The following is a 17,491-nucleotide window of genomic DNA, read 5'->3' as shown; positions in this document are numbered from 1 at the left end:
ATGGATCTCTGACAGAAGAAGGCAGAAGGTCAGTTTTAATTGCAGTGCAGCACTGACTGTGGAGGGGCACTGAGCAACAGACACCAGCTCCTGACTGTGCTCACACTCATGTGCAACAGGGGATCAAAACTGTAACTAAGCCCTACACTAGGGCGCATCTGGACCAGCTGTGCACTTTCAAGGTGGTACTTCACCCGTTCGGGCCATGGAGTGGTTTTGTTGAGCTCTAAATTAGACTCTCCTGCAGTGAAACTATTGTGCGTTTCCAAACAAGCACTGTGAATAAATGCATAAGCTTAGCCATACTGTTGTTACGTGCCCCATTGCCCAGAGAATCTGACTGCATTTTACACTCTGGAAACCAACACAAAACTCTGCTGTCAACTACAGCCTGCTGAAGCCCCTGGGCACATGGCTGAGCCTGCTGAGGACAAGGGAGGGAGGCTAAGGAAGGCACTCAGCGCAAATGACAGCAGCCAAACAACATGAAACACTACATGGTCTACTTTTCATCTTTGTCCTTGACCTAGCCTGTTCCTAAACTCATGGATCATGTAGCTTTACATCGTGAATGTTGTGTTAGGCAATGGTGGACACTTCAGTCAGAGCATCATTATTTTCAGTGAGAGTATTTTGACTGCAAAGCCAGCACGTGACTTTCAGAAGCCCTCAAAGAGGGCTAAGAATGATGCCATCTTCAACAGAAATCCATTTACTTGTGGGTAGAGAACAGCTGCTGACTAATATAGAGGCAAGAAAACAATTCTCTCACTTTGACACTGCCAGGGCCTGGGGAGCACCCATCAGCCCTGACTGCCCCCCGGGGCTCCCCCACAGCCCGTGACCCCATGTCAGCAATGCCACGGCCAAGCCAGCTTCCAGCTCCCCACAGCCCTGCCCAGCCATGAGCCCTGCTGAGCCAGGCCCACGTCCTGGCCTGGCCCTGGCCCATCCCCAGGGAGGTGCCCGATGCCTGGGGCTGGGGCTGTCCTGGTGCTCCTGGCTGGGGGTGGGACGTGCATCCCCATGGGGACCCCCAGCCCCTGCAGCTTTCCAACAGCCTATACCTATGAAAAACAATTTTTTACAGGAAACTTCTCTGTTTCATCACTGTTGTTGAGCCAAATTATGTTCCTCTTACTTATTTAGCTGAAGTTGTGGTATTTGCCCCTCTGCAGTATTCTGGGCATTCTCACACTACCACAGGAGGGTCAGTCTGGCTACAAACAAGTCCATTTTGCCACACCCAGTGACTTCTGCTAAAAAGAAATACTAAATCTACATTTGAAAAAGAAATTTTCTCAACCCACCAGCCCTGGGCCTCCCTGCATTTTTCTGCTCCACCAGAAAAGTAATGCTTTCTCATTCTCTTTTGCAATAGAGGTGGCTATAAAAGGAAAAAATCAGCAGCCGCCAGCTCTTTGTCTTTTATGTTATGAATGGAGAGTGGGCTTTCTTCTCAGGAAGCATGGAAAGGATAGCTGAGATGTTACAAACATGTACAGTACCTGTGCAACATTTTTGCACCCCTGCTCTGCAGCCCCTCCACATCACACAGCAGGCATGTGGAGATGGCAAGGACCCCCCCAATTCTCTGGGCAGACCATAGCCACCGACCAAGTGCTGCTTTGGCCACCTCAGCCTGCCCACCGCTCTCAGAGGGAGAGGGACTTGCAACCCTCGCTGCTGTCTCACCTCCTCCATGGGAATCACTTGAGCATATCCACCACCGGCTGCTCCACCTGCACATGAAAGCATATGACCACATCAGACTTGCACCAGTTTTGGAAAAAAACAACCACCCTTAAACACACAAAGTGAAACATACAGTGCTGATGACACATTTCTCAGCATTTTGATTTCTATTAGGGGATCAAAGATGCGCCCAAATATACAGTATTTCCTTAAACCTTGCTGGCTTTTTTCAGCAGGCAGTAAAAAGGGAATGCTTGATCTGAAATGAGAGCCTACACATGATGGCTGGCCCTGACTTCAGCTAGATAAGGGTTACCCTCTGCTCCTGCCCAGATTTAGGACACAGTCATGCACATGCAGCTGTTGGGTGGAAAGACATAGCAGTCACAAGCAAGCACTGCTTCTGAATGAAACCTTCACACCCTTGCTTGCCTGAGCGTTCCTTCCCTACTGCCTCTCAGGGTACAGGCAAAGGAGTTCGCCGTAGCCTATGCACAAGTTGAGTGGAGGGATTAAAGCACTCACATGCACCAGTCTTGGCTGAGAAGCACCAAGCACCAGAAGCCTTCCAGCTGAAATCAAACTTGTTAACTTAAACTTCAGCAAAGCAAAGTAGAGCAGATGGGGAGTGCTTGCCCAGTTAGGCACCAATCTCAGCTGAGAAATGGCAAAAAAAAAGATTGCATTACTTCCTATCAGCATTGAAGACAGGCTTGAACTCTGGCTGGCTCTTACCTGCCCCTCAGGCTCTTAAAAGGGTTTCTAGGCAAAAAGGCAGCAACCCACAATTAGGGGAGACAACTCAGGAGAACAGAAAGAGGTTCAGACCTAGCCAAATGTATGATGCAGACACAGCTGAACCATACACACAACTGCCAACTTCCTTAGCTTGGATATTTCAAATCAATACAAGTGGCTTTAGGACTCCTTCTCAAGGAAGAATTAAACAGTGACATTTAGAGACATCTTTAGAGAACATCCAAACAGAGGAGTGGCTGGAAGGGCATGAAACTCCTCCTGGCTAAATCATCCCCATGCCTTTCATTATGTTTGGGCTTTATCTGCATTATCAATACATGGTAAGTAGCTGAACAGAGATACGAGCCTTGCATGAGAAGACGTATGCAAGAAACGTTTATCTATTAGTTACATACTTATCAAAAAGTCCAATATGCTACCATTCAGACAATCCACTGAGTTAGTGAAGTAACTAAGGAATTAAAAAAGAAAAAAGAAAAGGGAAAAAAGACAGTATTTCCTTTTAATCTGAAAGAGGTCACAGAGTCTGTAAATATTATGTACCTTTAACTCCAAAAGTAGGTCCTTGGGAAGGTTGTCTCAGACAAGCAAAGGAATTAATGTTAAGGTGTGCAGTAAGTGCCTGAACGAGACCAATTGTGACTGTGCTCTTCCCTTCTCCTAGGGGTGTAGGGGTTATTCTAGCAAAACAAGAAAAAAGATTATAATCAAATTCTTTGCTGATGTCAGCCTGGCTAAGGATATCAGAACTTACAGCTTTTGATTTCAATGAAGAATATTTGTACAGCAAATTTCAATAAGATTACTCTATCCCCACAAAAATACTGCCACAATGTTAGCCCCCAGCTCAAGCTGGAATGCTAACATACATGTGTCTTCTATTTAAGCAATTTACTATGATAGCAGAAAAAGAGAGGATTATTTTGGCAAAAGTTCTAAAAAATATATTGAATTTAGACATTTTTATTACAGCACAAAAGTCTCACCAGTTTCATTAACAAACCATCCATCAAGATATTCTGAGCATGTATTAATACTCCTCTATAGTAATGCATGAGATGTTTTATTCCTACTATTCAAACTCTGAATGAAATAAGAGTATTTTAAATTAAACAGCCAACACTTTTGTTTGCAGAGCTCAGCTTTCCTTCTCCAGCTTCCATGTCATCATAAGCCTCAACAATGACAGATCAAATGCTTTTTAAATGAAACAGGACACAAAAGTCACATATTCAATTGAACATGATGTATTTTACACCTATGTTTTGTGATTTTTTTTCAGATTTAAGGGTGATAAGGGACAATTACAATCACACTCCAACCTCCCATACAAAAGCTCAAAAACCTCTAGACCATGACTGAACCAGGACAGAATTTCAGAAAGACATCCAATCTCAAATCAGAGCCTCTAATCTCCACTCCAAGTCTCTATTCTTGTTCCTTTAATGAAGGGACAACGACAGCTGATTTTGCAAACAGAAAACTTCATCAGCCTTCTGTGAATGAGAAAGACCTCAGCTTAAGTAATGTCCTCCCTACTTTCAAAATCAGCACATTTGTTTATGATCCATGTTAAAAGTGGGGGGGTGTTGGAGTTTTTTTCCTTTTTCTTTTTTTCTCTTCTTTAAAGTATGAACACATCTCACACCTCCAAAATTTATTCAAATTATTCATTTGAGGCACAGCATTTCTCCTTCTGACTGGCAAAAGAAGAAAGCCCCAGTCCTTTTTCCACTCACACCACTCTCACACAAGTCCTTCTTTTTGGCAAAGTGTAAACATTCATATCTTTGCTGCCTTCACTACCTGCAGAGAAGTACCTTAGTGAAGTTGACATTAAGAACTAATGTTCATTCCCAAGGAAATACAAGCATGCGCATGCATCCACTCAGAGGAACCCTCATTCTATGACCTTCTCAAAAATTGAGCTAAAACATCTAGCTCTAATTAGAAACACTTCCTTTCCAAACTAGTAATTTTTCCAAGATATTGCTATCCTAGGATCACAATTCAAATGGCACAAAAAGAGTAGTAAAATTGTCAAATGCAAGGAGACATCTGTGTTGTCTCCTTGCCTTTAAGATTCAGCTCAGTTCAGTTAGTTCACAGATTCACAAAAGCCCTTCTCTGTCCCACAAAATGTAAACACATGAAAAATATTAACTTGTCACAAATCTGTCTTTTATAGCATCATCAGATCCTGGGCTTTTTGTTAAAAAAAGAAGCCTTTGTTAGATATGTCTTGAGAAATTTGGGCAACAGGAGGCAAGCCAAAAAAACATTTTCTATACTGTTTTAGGAAAGAATTTTCCTATTCAGAAAAATAATGTTTTAACTCAAGTTCCAGTGAAATCAATGGGATTTAATATATTTATAAGAGATTCCCTGTACTCTTCAGAAATAGTATTTTGTCTAATGATCGCTTTGAACTATTCTTATAAGACCATGTAGCACATGGGTTACTTAATTTGGGCGGGTTTTTTTAGAAATTTTTCCCCATGTTTATAACATCATGTTTGCCAACCACCAGGTTCTAAAGCATCGCCAATAACTTACTATGAATTCATACTATTTTATCATCTCACCTTTCTAGAACTGCACTCCCTTGACTTACAAGGGAATTTACAGATTTTTAGCAAAATATCTATGTAAAGCCAACAAAAGGTGGGAGATTTAGAGTATATCCTGAGAAGAACCTATTGTATCTACACTCAAAAGTTGCTTGGGCCCCGGCACCTTTTTATCCACACTATGCCTTCTTATTCCCTTCTGATCTACCACATGAGCACAGAACACTCCTGCATTTCTTTCACTTTCATGTTGCAGCTCCTAGAAGAATGGGTACTTTTTAATCTCTACATTGTCATGACAGTGAGCCCTCCTGGTTTTACTCTTGCTACAATGCTAGCTTCCAGTTTTCCCACCAATATTTCTGCCATTCTATTTTGTCCCAGGATCCTTACTCTTCCACAAAGAAGCTTCTTTCAGAGCACCACAGCCAGGTTAACTCTACTTTTACTACAACTTTCACCCTCATGACTACTGTTCTAACACCGGTTGCACAAAGCCGTTCAAATCATTATTAGCATAGTTTCTCTTTGCTCCTTGTTCTCCTACTGTCTTATTCACTTTTGTCTATTGCCCTAATCTCATTTACTTGATCCTCTTATTCCAGTGCATTAAAACCAGATTTAAAGAATATATGAGTAATCTTGAGGCATTACTACACTAATTCAAAGACTTAACAAGATAACAACTCTTTAAGCTATTAGTTTTTTTAAAAAACAACAAAAACAAAACACCCCAAACAAAACAAAACACCAAAAAGTAAAACTATCCTACTATGAAAAGGACACCTGTAACTGTTTACTGGAAGTTACTAGTAACTATCCTACTATGAAAAAGACACCTGTAACTGTTTACTGGAAGTTACTAGTACGGGACTTCCCACAAACCCTCAAAACTCAGTGCACACAATGGCTATGCTGCTAACAGGACAACTTGTATTTGCAGTGCTTCCTGTTGGTGGTTACATCTATTTTTGAACATCAGACACACAAAGTTCACATTCGTGAGAATTCAGAGACACCATCGCTACGTTACTTACTCAAGTGCAGCTCAAAACATGGCAGAAGGCTGACCTGGCACGCACAGCCACACAGGGACTCCTTACAACCCTTATGAAACAAGCAAAAAAAATAAAAGATACAGCCTAGTATTCAGTAAAGGAAAGGAAATTGGAATTGACATACGTAACCAGAAGACATTTTGGTAGTGGCATGAAGAATAGTATCTACATGTCCCCGAAGATATACACAATCAAGCGCTAAATTACTAAAATGCTCTGGTAACCCTGCTGGCCTATTCTAAATGACTATGTAAAATAAGCCAGAAAGCACTGGGAATTTTCTGTGAGAAAGACCTTTTTCCAGAGAACAGAAAGAGAAACACACCATTGCTCACTGATCAAACTGGGAGGTACAGATCTTGCCTCTAATGAATTTCCAGTACATTGATACTCTGCACCACCAACATCCCTACTGAGAATGTGGCACTGTGGGAGAACCAGCCTCCACAGTGGGGGTAATAATGAACTACAGCAAGCTTATTTTCACCAGTGTACTCATGCAAGCACACAATGGTTTGCAGCAGTAAAGAGAACACGTACATCTTTGCAGGCAGGACCTTGACTTCTTCAAATCTGCTTGGCTTTAACAGCCTGCTCTTTCAATGTGTTCCTCAGACAGGTTTGTTCGTTTTAATTTGTTCTCTCCCTTCTGAGAAGCCCTGTGATCTTTACTTTTCCTGGAACTAGAGTTACTCAGATGAGTATCTAAAGGCTCAAAATGTCTAAATGCAGCTGTGACTGAGCAACAAAACCAGCAACCAGACTTCCATAAACAGTCCACAGCACTTGGGTAACACTTTCCCCAAGAAACCTTGTCGACTGCAGCAGGTAGGAACAAGCACAAACCCTTGAGAAGTCAAAACTAGGAACCTGACTTTTCAGTCTCTTTTCACCCTCTTTTCACCTAACAGAATTAACAAAAACACGAGGACTCTGCAAATCACACTATTCAGTGAAGCCAGGCCGCTCTAGGCAGTTCGCTTACCTATCCCCAACTTCTCATCTTACATGAGATGCCCTGGCAGGACACCTTTGATTCTCAGAGGTTCAGTAGCAACCAGGAGACTACAGGTTGAACCTTAAGAGCTAAACAGTTATTAAATAGTTCCAATACTTAAACCAGAACATCAGTTTTAATGATCAGATAAAAAAAAAAACAAGCCAAACAACTCCCTCCCCCCAACACTCCCCCAAATTAAGAGAGATTTCTATTCTAATAATTTCCTTGGACACTTTATTTAAACTATCTTCCCTTTTGTACCTGGCCTACTTTGATCGGGTTTAATAAATAAAATAATCCACTTAAGCTGTTTTGTGGACACTGAGATGTTTTTGCTGGCGACACTACTGAGCCTACACTCTTGCAACTTAGGTCACTAGCTCGCATCAGTATAAAATTACAACTGCCAATGACTAACTTTAGCTCAATTGTGCGATGCTGTGTTTTGACCTTATGCAAATCTAGAAAAAAACCCTCCTTTAAAATACAGTGAATTTTATGAACTGCAAGAGACTTTTACACCCATTTGCACTATTCTTCAAATTTCTTTAATATGTTTTCAATCTAAACAGAGAAACCCCACTATCATTTTCTTCCTTAAATCTTCTTACTTTGCCACCTACCAAGCAGCCACGAGCTCCTTGGCAAAGTCTTCTATAACACTGGAAAGCCTTCTCTCTTTTTGTATATTAAAACAAAGATAAGAACATGCAGACTTTTTGTTTGTTTGTTATACATCACATTAGCTTACAGTGGAGCTGTTTCTGTGGGAAAGCTACATGAGGTCTCCCAAAGAGAAAATAAACAAACAGTGAGATGATACTCTGCACCAGCTGTAACCTCCTCACAGCTACCCCAGCCACTGTGACTCCAACAAGAACTTTACTGGGTATGTGACAATTGCCCTCTTTCAAATTTCCTATCTTTAACACACCAGTATCAGCAATTTCAAAGATTTTGACGAGTTCACCATTGCCGTGACCCACGCGGAAACCTGCAAAGTCTAGCTATGGAGGGCACGGGCAATCTAGTTCCCATAAATGACATACATCTCCCATCCAAGATTAAAACTGTCAGAAATTTATTTCTGAGCACAGAAGTGTTGCAACTCCTGTCACTTCATCGAGGTGAGATTATGCCAATGTTGCAGCAGGATCCTCAAAATGGGAATGGAGCTTCCAGATGCGAAAGCACAGTGAAAACTGTGAAGCTAAAATGACTGAACAAAGCCAGGAACTGACTGAGGAATCCACAACTACAGCTCTCAAAAGTTGATCAAGTCCTATCCAAGACAATCCCAGTAAGGAGCTGTGCAACAACATAATGAATACATGACAAACTGTCTCAGCAATGACCTTGCTTTGGACTATCAGATGTTTCAGTGTATCAACACAGTGGTATTCTCCTCTCTTATTCTCCCATGTTTTTCCTGTTTTTTTTTTTTATGTCTACCTTTTTTTAAAAATCTTTTGAGCACCTTGTGGCCCAAGAAATACAGTGAACAGAAATACAATCTTTTGTATTTCTTACACACCCATTAGAAGAAAAATGCAATTCCAAATCTGAAAATTCTGTCCCTAAGATATTTACCATCATACAACCTGTACAAGCATTAAGTTAGTGTTTATTTCCCTCTGTTTTTATCTTGCCAAAAAGGTAGTTCATCGCGAAACAATCTATTAATGCCAGGTGAAAAGTACTGATTTTAAATTTTCCAGCATTCAAAATCCAACACACCTCTTACTAAAAGCAGCGTTATATTTCATAAGTTTTCCACATTCTATTATTCCTCAGCTTGCATTTTTGAAATGAACAAATTTCCAGAATTAAGTGATAAAAGCCACAGCATTGGAGCATTTAAAAACAAAATGCTGGAACACACAGAGAATCTAACAAATTTTAGATGTAGTTTCATATTGTGTTTATGAATATGCTATCTACATCTAGAATGCATGATTAAGTTACCCTGGGCACTAAACTTAGCTAGTGGGTCATGCGCAAGCTGTGTTCATTTGCATACTCTTGGCTTGCAGTGAATGGGAGGCCGTTTGAGTTAACATATCCTGCAAAGGTAATTGTTTTTTAGCACACTAAAAGCCTGTATGCAGGCAGTCGATGCCCAAGAGCTAATTACTCCATGCTGACTTGTGGCTCTGACCCTGAGCCGTCTTAACACAAGCCCTATAGCAAGTCTTTCTCTCACACACACACGCACACACAAATGAACACAATGAGAGAATGAAAAAAAGCGAAAAGAATGCTCTCCACACAGAAGAAAATGGAAAAGGCAGGAAGAAATTAAGTCTTCATCATATTTTTGGGTGACATGATCTGTTAATCAAACTGCAATTTTTCAGCTTACGAAGCATGTATTGCATGAGGCATTTAGGTGTATTTGTGTGCATTCAGAAAGTGCAAAGATGACTTTCCAGTCAGTAGCAACTTTTTAAAAAGTCATAAATACAGCTACCCTTAGAGATAAAAAGGAACATTTGGTTGCATTTTGCAATTCAGAACAAGAAGTTTGTGCTCTAGCCCATCAGGAATAAACTAGAAGAGCATTTGCGGCAAATATTTATACTTCCTAGACATAATGAAACATTTAAACACCATTGTGGAATTATAGGCAGAAATGTCACTGGCTGCATCATGGGCAGAGGTTGGAGATTTTGCAGCTTGTTGAATACAAACACACACACTTTTCACTCCCTTCACGTATGAAAAGTTCACATCACACATAATAAATATTTCTGTCGGACAAAATACCCTGAAGTATAAGCATATATCTTAAGTGTTTCCTCTGAAGGACTGAAAACTTATTCTGAACACCTGTACTGCATCATTCTAAAAGGATTTCTAAATATCTTTGGTTCTTGTGAACAAACATAACAATCCAAATGGCAGATTTTGGTTGGCCTCGCCTTGGCAGGGAGAGGACGAAGATGCCAAATGAGGGTATTATTTCAGCCCCCAATTTCCACACTTGAGTGGTATTAAGTTTTCCTTGTGCTGAACATTTCCCCACCAGATGCAGTTTCCCACTTTCCTTAAAATCATTGGCTGCTACAGTCATTTCAGCAAATGAGAACAGCTGAGAGCACCTAAACACAAGTTATATAGATCTATAATTTTATATGTTAAATATTTCAAAGTCAAACTTTGAACTCTCTCGGAAGACAACGTTCCCACTATTGTAACAGCCTTGCCCAGGCGCTCCTCACGCAGCAGGTGTGGCTTTGTACTCACTCCACCAGATGCAATGACTTCAAAGATGTTACAAATAGCAACATATTGCGTAATCAAGTTGTGTAGGTTTACAAACAAATGCGTGGGTTTGGTAACACAGTTCAGTCTTCATACATGTCATACAAACTTAAGAAGATATAATTTTTTATTTGTTGCCATCTTTTCATCTTGCTAGTCAAAACTTCCCTGTTTCTTCCACATGCATATACATTTCTGTCTGTGCCAAAAAAACAGCATTCAGAAAATTGCTTGAGACACCTTCCTTGAAGACGACTGGGAGGCAAAGCAGCGTGAAGAAATATAAGCACTGATGCGTGCTATCTGACACAACTAAAATCCACCTGAATGGGGCTTTGCATCATGCTATCTTCCACCTCCAGACATTTTCAGATAACCTCTGCTCCTGTGAGACTCTGCTGCTAGAGAAGCCTGGCACAGCCTGCGGCATGGCGCCCAACTGATGCAGCTGCCCACATGAACCCGAAAGTACACGGTAGCAACGTTCTTCAAACTCTGCCAAATGCTGAATCCGCTTTTCTTTCTCCAAAGCAGCAAAATACAAAACAAAACTCTACCAAAGGAAACCAAGCTCAACCAGCTATTACTTCCTCCTCTTAAACAACTGCTCCAACATCCTCCAGGAACATCTTTACACATTGCAGTTCTAGCACATAACTTTGAAGACGGCTTCAGAACTTGCCTGCCTCAGCTTTGTAACCTCAAGCCTCTCAGTCTACAACGGGTCCATCTCAGATAGTGCCAGAGATCCAGGTTGTCCCCACAAGAAGTTAATAAAGCAAACAGTTTGTGAAACACTACCCCAGCTGAGGAATCAGTAGATCAAGGCAGTTAAGAACAGCCTTCACCTTCTGGATCAGCCTAAAGCTGTATTTTAAACCTGATTGGTTTTACTTACAAGGAAGCAAGCATATAGCATAATTCCAAATATAAAGAACACATTGCAATTTAAATATTATGAAAACCTTCACGTTTGTCCACTTAGCAAACCACGTGAAGGAAAAAAATGTGTCACTGAATACAGAAAAAATCCATAGCTCTTCAGAAGAGAAGCGCATAATTCCTGCTGAGCACAGCATTTGCTGTAATCGTGGGAACAGTGAGCAGGATAAGCCTGCCTGGAGACATGTCTACATTTCAGAGAAAAAAATATGGCCTTTTTAACTTTGTAATCTGTTCTTCAATAAAAAGAGTATTTATTGTTAATATCAACCGATTAGCATGTAGCTTCTGTTAAAGTTTGTTTATAAACAGCAACAACACACAGAGACTTAAATATTTAAGGTAAACATTTAAAGTTCTGATAAAACAGTAAAAAACCCTCTACACAGCCCAACATATACCATTTAAGAAGCTTAGAACAAACTACCTTTTATAAAATATACTTTACTTCAGTAATAACAGTTTGGAAGAAAAGTGTTACTTCACAAAAATTTCAAGAACTGCTTGCTTTCAGAAGAGAGCAACATACAGCTGAAAACATTGAGGATTCTTATATGTGCAGAGTATTAAAAAAATGTAAGCTGCATGTTTATATTAATATGAGTGGAAAGAGTGGACATTAATGACATTACTGTGCATTCTTACCCAGCAACTAGAACATATTTTCCATCTGGTTGATCCTTTAACCTTTCCAGCAGGGACAAACGTACTTTGGCTTTGGTTTGGCCATAGATCTCGATTTCATCTGTAAGCAATCCTATCTCCTTGGCAAGGACATCAACAGCTTTTGGACTCTGTGCTCGGGAAATCTCAATATCACTGGAAAAGAAAACAAATAGGAGCCAGGAGATTTTCTCTCAGCTTAGGTGGTCGACGACAGAGCACAAAACAACAGCAAAAACTCCAACAATAGGACTACTGTAATCAGTTTTTCAGTCCTCTCTCACATTTTATTAACAAAACCTAAATATTAGGTAACATCTAATATAACACTGGAAGTCACGTGTGGTGTTTGTTAATTGTCACAATTTCAGAGTTCTCTCGTTTAATCAGATTCCAAATATTACATAATGCTTTCCTATCAACCTAGAGATATGTCTGCTGGATGCTCAAGCATGTCCCACCGGAATGGATGTTTCTGTTTTTGGTTTTCTTCTCCTCCCTCCCAGTATATTTCAGCACATATACTTTACTCAAAAGCACATATATTCCTTGGAAAACAGTCACATAAACACATTAGATAAACCTGATGCTTGTGCATATAGCGCCTTTCATCAGAGGGTACCGCCAAGGAAGCTAAGCCTCGCTACTCCCCCATAAAGGCACCAAAGGAAACAAGGCATTTGAAGATCAACTCATGCACTTCTAAAACAGCTAAATTGAAAATGGCCACATAGCAGGAGTTTAATGCACAAGGCTCTGGCCAGAAGTCCACTGCGCTAACAAACTATTTCCAGCAAGGACTGTGAGTGGCAGCTGGGGCAAGAGAACAAGCATGGAGCAAGCACACATGGTAGATTGCCTGAGGGGAGGTGGCCGTAGGCTGGGGGATGCTATTGTATCTGCAATTCCTGACCTAGACCACCTGGGGTCTTTAATACTCCTTCGTGGATTTTTCTTGTGTGAGCTTGACCTGGTTGCCCCTTATGTCCACATAAGTGTTTAGCAGCTGCAAGCTCCCGCAGCAGTAAAGTCCAGGGCCTGGCAGACAAGATGTGAGGAGTTGTCTCCTTTGGCTTTAAACGGCTCACATCACCACAAAAGCAAGTTAAAAAATTACCAAGAGATTAATTACTTTCAGCCTAACCAGGCTAAATTCCTTCCTGAAGTTTCAGTTGATTACAATATTTTTATGACAGAATCTGGCAATGGCATCAAAGCTAATGTCCTGAACTTTCAAGCAGTCTGCAAGACCTCAAATATCCACAGATGAACGCAGAACTACTGCCAAATCTCAACTCTACGTGTGGACTTCGGCTGTTCCGCATCCACCAGCAAACGATCAGTTTGTGCCAACTTAATTGCTTGCAATTCTTTGAGGATATCCTAAACTGGGATCACTATTCAATTCTGATTCTCAAGTATCCCACTTTTGTACCCTGCAGCAGCTACCTGAAACCCAGAATTGTCCATCCAAACAGTAACATAATCCAGTACCACAGGACAAGAAGCTACTCAATCACTGCACTGGGGTTGCAGACCCATTGCCTACAGTAACTGGAATCTGCTTTCTTTCAAAGACATACTAAGCACACCCTTTTGCATAGGAGGGTAGACCTTTGGCTTTACTTCAAACACAACTAGCCATAAAAATGTATTGAGCACACAAGATGGAGTGGCTTACAAACATCACATGACAAAGAATATTTGAAGTTTTCGTTCAGAACTCTCTAAATAAAAACGACTTGAGTCCCAGAAAAATACTGGTAAGTTGATGACAGTGCGGTCCCTTAAAGATTTAAGCAAGGAAAATTTGTAGAGTGACTATTCTCCTGTTAATACAATTGAGGTATTTGGCAAGGGGAGAAGGATGTATACTAACATGACACAAAATTAATCTGCCTTTTTTTTTTTTCTCCTACTAAATATACTGGCCTCTTTACTAAAGGACAGAAGCTATTATTTCAAATCTCAGGCCAGATTATCAAGACTACCCTGCAGCAATCTCAGTCCTTCCTGTTTCCCTCATCTCTTGGGCCACAAACACCTTCCCCTCAGAGTTCTGGAAGAAATCATGAGGCTTTTCCCATCCTGCAGGTACCACTACTGGTGGAAAGTGGACAAAGCCAAACTAACTAAGCTTCACACTCAGAAAGAAATTAAACAGTAAAGAATTTCTAGATAAATAAAACTACAAATATTTTTAGAAGTCAAGTAAAATTGACAGTGGATGCTAACAGTTCTCCATTGGTAAAACCATTGCTGTCATCCTTTTCCCATCTGAAATTCCCTCAGCAACCTTCAAGGCAACTGGACTTCTAATAACTTGGAAACCCTTTAATGACAGATTGCACACTGATACACGCAATAAAGTGATAAAAGGCATAATATCACAATGACTTAACATCTATACCTTAACTACTACTGGGGCTAAACAACACATATGAAATGTTTACATCTAGTCTAGTATTTCTGGTAAAAGTATTTTCTAAAACACAGGAAAAAAAAGATTTGATTATAACTAGCATTTAGAAGTCTACATTTGTAGCTAGCTCTTCTAGTTTGGCAATATAACCTCTATATCGGAAATACCAGAATTATTCAAAAAGTCACGTTATTCAATATTGCTGGAAATGTGGAACAATGGTTCTTCTGCATAAATGAAAATTGTTAAGCACGAAGTCCACCACTGACAACGGTAAGACATAACTTACAAAATACAGGAAAATTTAAAAGATGGGGGAAGGCTCTACAACTACTCAGCCTGTGTGCTGGAATTTCTTTTATTGCATATTTGTAAGAAAACCTTCCATTCCATTTCCAATATCTTTGAAAATACTTCACTTAACACCCAGATCTCACAGAAATCAAAAAGCAGATGTTCCTAGTTTTAGTGCTTAAGGAGCTTTGTCTCATTTTGAATGAAAACTCCATCTGTTTCCAGACAACGTGGTATATTACTGTAAGATTGCATTTTATTGCAGGATACTTTCCATCTGAGGAGTTATTGTACATTTAAAAGAAAAAAGACATAAAACTATAGAGCTATCAAATAACGGAAGTCCTATTACTGGTTATATTATATGTCATTATATATTAATTACGTAAATATTTATGTACTAAACACACAGTATCATGGAGGGGGTTGGGAATACTTTTTCTGAGAGTTTTTTCACCATGACACATGACATCACATGCTTTAATCTACCTTTTAATTGTATTATTTAAGGATTGATTTTGGGGGCTTTAATGCTAGAAATGTTACATGCCGGCCCAGGAAAAGCTCAAGCATTTCTTCCCCCTTGCACCCCTGGGTACAACAGAAAAATCATTCTTTTGGCATCTCTGTTTTAAATTACAGTTGTGTCCATTCCTGTTAAACTGTTGTAAGAGACAGTGAAAACTGAATCAAAATGCTTAGAGAAAATAAAACATTTTGTTACAGCTTTCCAAAAACACAGCGGTGGGGTTCAGAATTACAGAATCACAGAGTGGCTGAGATTGGAAGGGACCTCTGGAGGTCATCTGGTCCAACCACCCGTGCTCATGCAGAGCCACCTAGAGCCAGTTATTTGCCCAGGACCATGTCCAGATGGCTTTCGAATATTTCCAAGGAGAGAGACTCTACAACCTTCCTGGACAATCTGTGACAGTGCTTGGTCACCCTTCACAGTAAAACAGTGAGGGAACATCAGGTTGTGCCCATTGCCTCTAGTCCTGCCACTGGGCACCACTGAGAAGAGCCTGGCTCCGTCATCTTTATCCCATCCGTTCAGGTATTTATACACTTTGATAAAATCCCCCTGAGCCTTCTCTTCTCTAGGCTGAGCAGTCCCAGCTCTCTCAGCCTTTCCTCCTACGCAAGGTGCTCCAGTCCTGTTATCATCTGTGTGGCCCAGAAGCATGCATACAAATAAGCACACAGAAGTTTCAAAGCTTTCCTACGTGGCAGAATCTCACTTCAAGTCATCGGTTCCTCTCTATCGCCCAGCACAACCAACACACAGCAAAGCACTTTAGCACACCAAAGGGCTCAGACTACTCTAAATGTCAGAGAAGTCAGCAACCGTAGCGAGGCAGACCTGAAATCCCTGCGGGCTGGACAGGAGCCTTGGGAGGTGAATGACAGAAACTGATTTAAAAGATTCTGGCTATGAGAATAAATATGCTACCTGATTTTCACATCTGCACAGGAATTTAAAATTCTAAGGCAGAAGAAAGTACTTCTACTGAGGGAGGAAAATAAATACAAGAACAAATGCCACTGAAATCACTGGGCCTTAACTAGATCCATAAACACCTTCCTACATTACGGTTTAGCAATCAGGAACTTCTTGTATTTTGTATTTCTGTTGACATGCCACAAGGCTTTACCTCCCTCCCTCAATGAAACCTTCCAGCTTTAGGTCTTCATTAAATAAAGCTTGGCTCCACTGCACATCATAAAAGTAAAAATTGATAGGAAACAGAAGGACATGGCCACAACGAGGCATACAACAAAAAGGCAGAACATGTAGTCCACATAAGCAGATTAAAAAATAATTAGACATGGACCATTTTTAAGTTCATTGTCACATTTAACACTTGACTTCTCTTTTATTTTTTTAATTAAAAAACCCCCACTTATTACCTGGGCACTGGGGAGAGGGGCTGCAGTTTCAAGCAGCGGAGGTCCCACTTCCTGTACTGCTGGGACTGGATCCATCGCTCCGTGTTTTTTACCATGTTCTGTTTTTAAACAAGAAAACAGCACAAACCAGCTGCATCATAACTGCTGAACACTAATTTAAAATTATCTCATGAGTATGTTGAAATAGCTTTTACAGCAAAGGCTAACAAAAAACAAACTTTAAAAGTCTTTCTATTTCATGGGTTTAACATGAAAGAAAAAACAAACACTGCACTATTACTGCCCTACTGTTTGTCCACATTTCAGAAAAAGACAAGACCACTAAGATGTAAGTGACAGAAAAGTCACTAATTAGGCACTTGGAGATTTTATTCTGGTAAAATGGAGAATTACTTTTATTCTCTCGCACCTTAAAAGTAATGGAAGATATTAATTGTTTACTGACTGACTCATGCTGCTTCCACATAAAACAACAAGTTTCTGGACCCTCCATCACGCCACAAGAAAATTTCACAGACATAATTAAGCTTCACTGTCTTACCAGAATAAGTAGCATTAGTCTATTGATACAAGTGCTTCTGCCAAGCTTTACTGTAATCATCAGAATTATGGCGTTTGATTTTTAATTTAGCTTTCTCTAACTAAATGTAACAGGCATGACTCACCCTAACTGATAAAGAGCTGCTATTAAAATGGAAGGCAGGTAAGCTGCTCAAAAGAGCAAAACAAAAATTAAAATCTAAACTGTAGGAGCAACTTCTACAACTTACAGAAAGAGCAATAAGTTTACAATGTTCAAAGTTACACTAACCTGCATTCGCATTGCTATTGCAAGAGAACCAACAGCATTTTCAGTAGCAACATTGTTTTGCTGACCATAGTTGTGTTTCTCTGTAAAACAGAAATATTGCAC

At 40.3% G+C, this 17,491-nt stretch overlaps 1 protein-coding gene across 4 annotated transcripts in view; it reads right to left on the bottom strand.

Annotated features, from left to right (window-relative positions):
* The window catches only part of MTHFD1L (methylenetetrahydrofolate dehydrogenase (NADP+ dependent) 1 like), a 161,554-nt gene that overhangs the window by 121,362 nt on the left and 22,701 nt on the right, over positions 1 to 17,491 (bottom strand). For all 4 annotated transcript variants that reach the window (XM_064447033.1, XM_064447034.1, XM_064447035.1 and 1 more), the window contains 5 exons: positions 17,390 to 17,469; positions 16,579 to 16,676; positions 11,934 to 12,107; positions 2,998 to 3,134; positions 1,696 to 1,742 (listed from right to left, as the gene is read on the bottom strand). In XM_064447033.1, coding sequence (XP_064303103.1) covers positions 1,696 to 1,742; positions 2,998 to 3,134; positions 11,934 to 12,107; positions 16,579 to 16,676; positions 17,390 to 17,469 — 536 coding nt within the window. The remainder of the gene's footprint in view (positions 1 to 1,695; positions 1,743 to 2,997; positions 3,135 to 11,933; positions 12,108 to 16,578; positions 16,677 to 17,389; positions 17,470 to 17,491) is intronic.

The sequence above is a fragment of the Phalacrocorax carbo genome, chromosome 3 (assembly GCF_963921805.1).
Source record: "Phalacrocorax carbo chromosome 3, bPhaCar2.1, whole genome shotgun sequence".
NCBI classification, from domain to species: Eukaryota; Metazoa; Chordata; class Aves; order Suliformes; family Phalacrocoracidae; genus Phalacrocorax; species Phalacrocorax carbo.
This window is presented reverse-complemented; position numbering and strand designations above follow the sequence as displayed.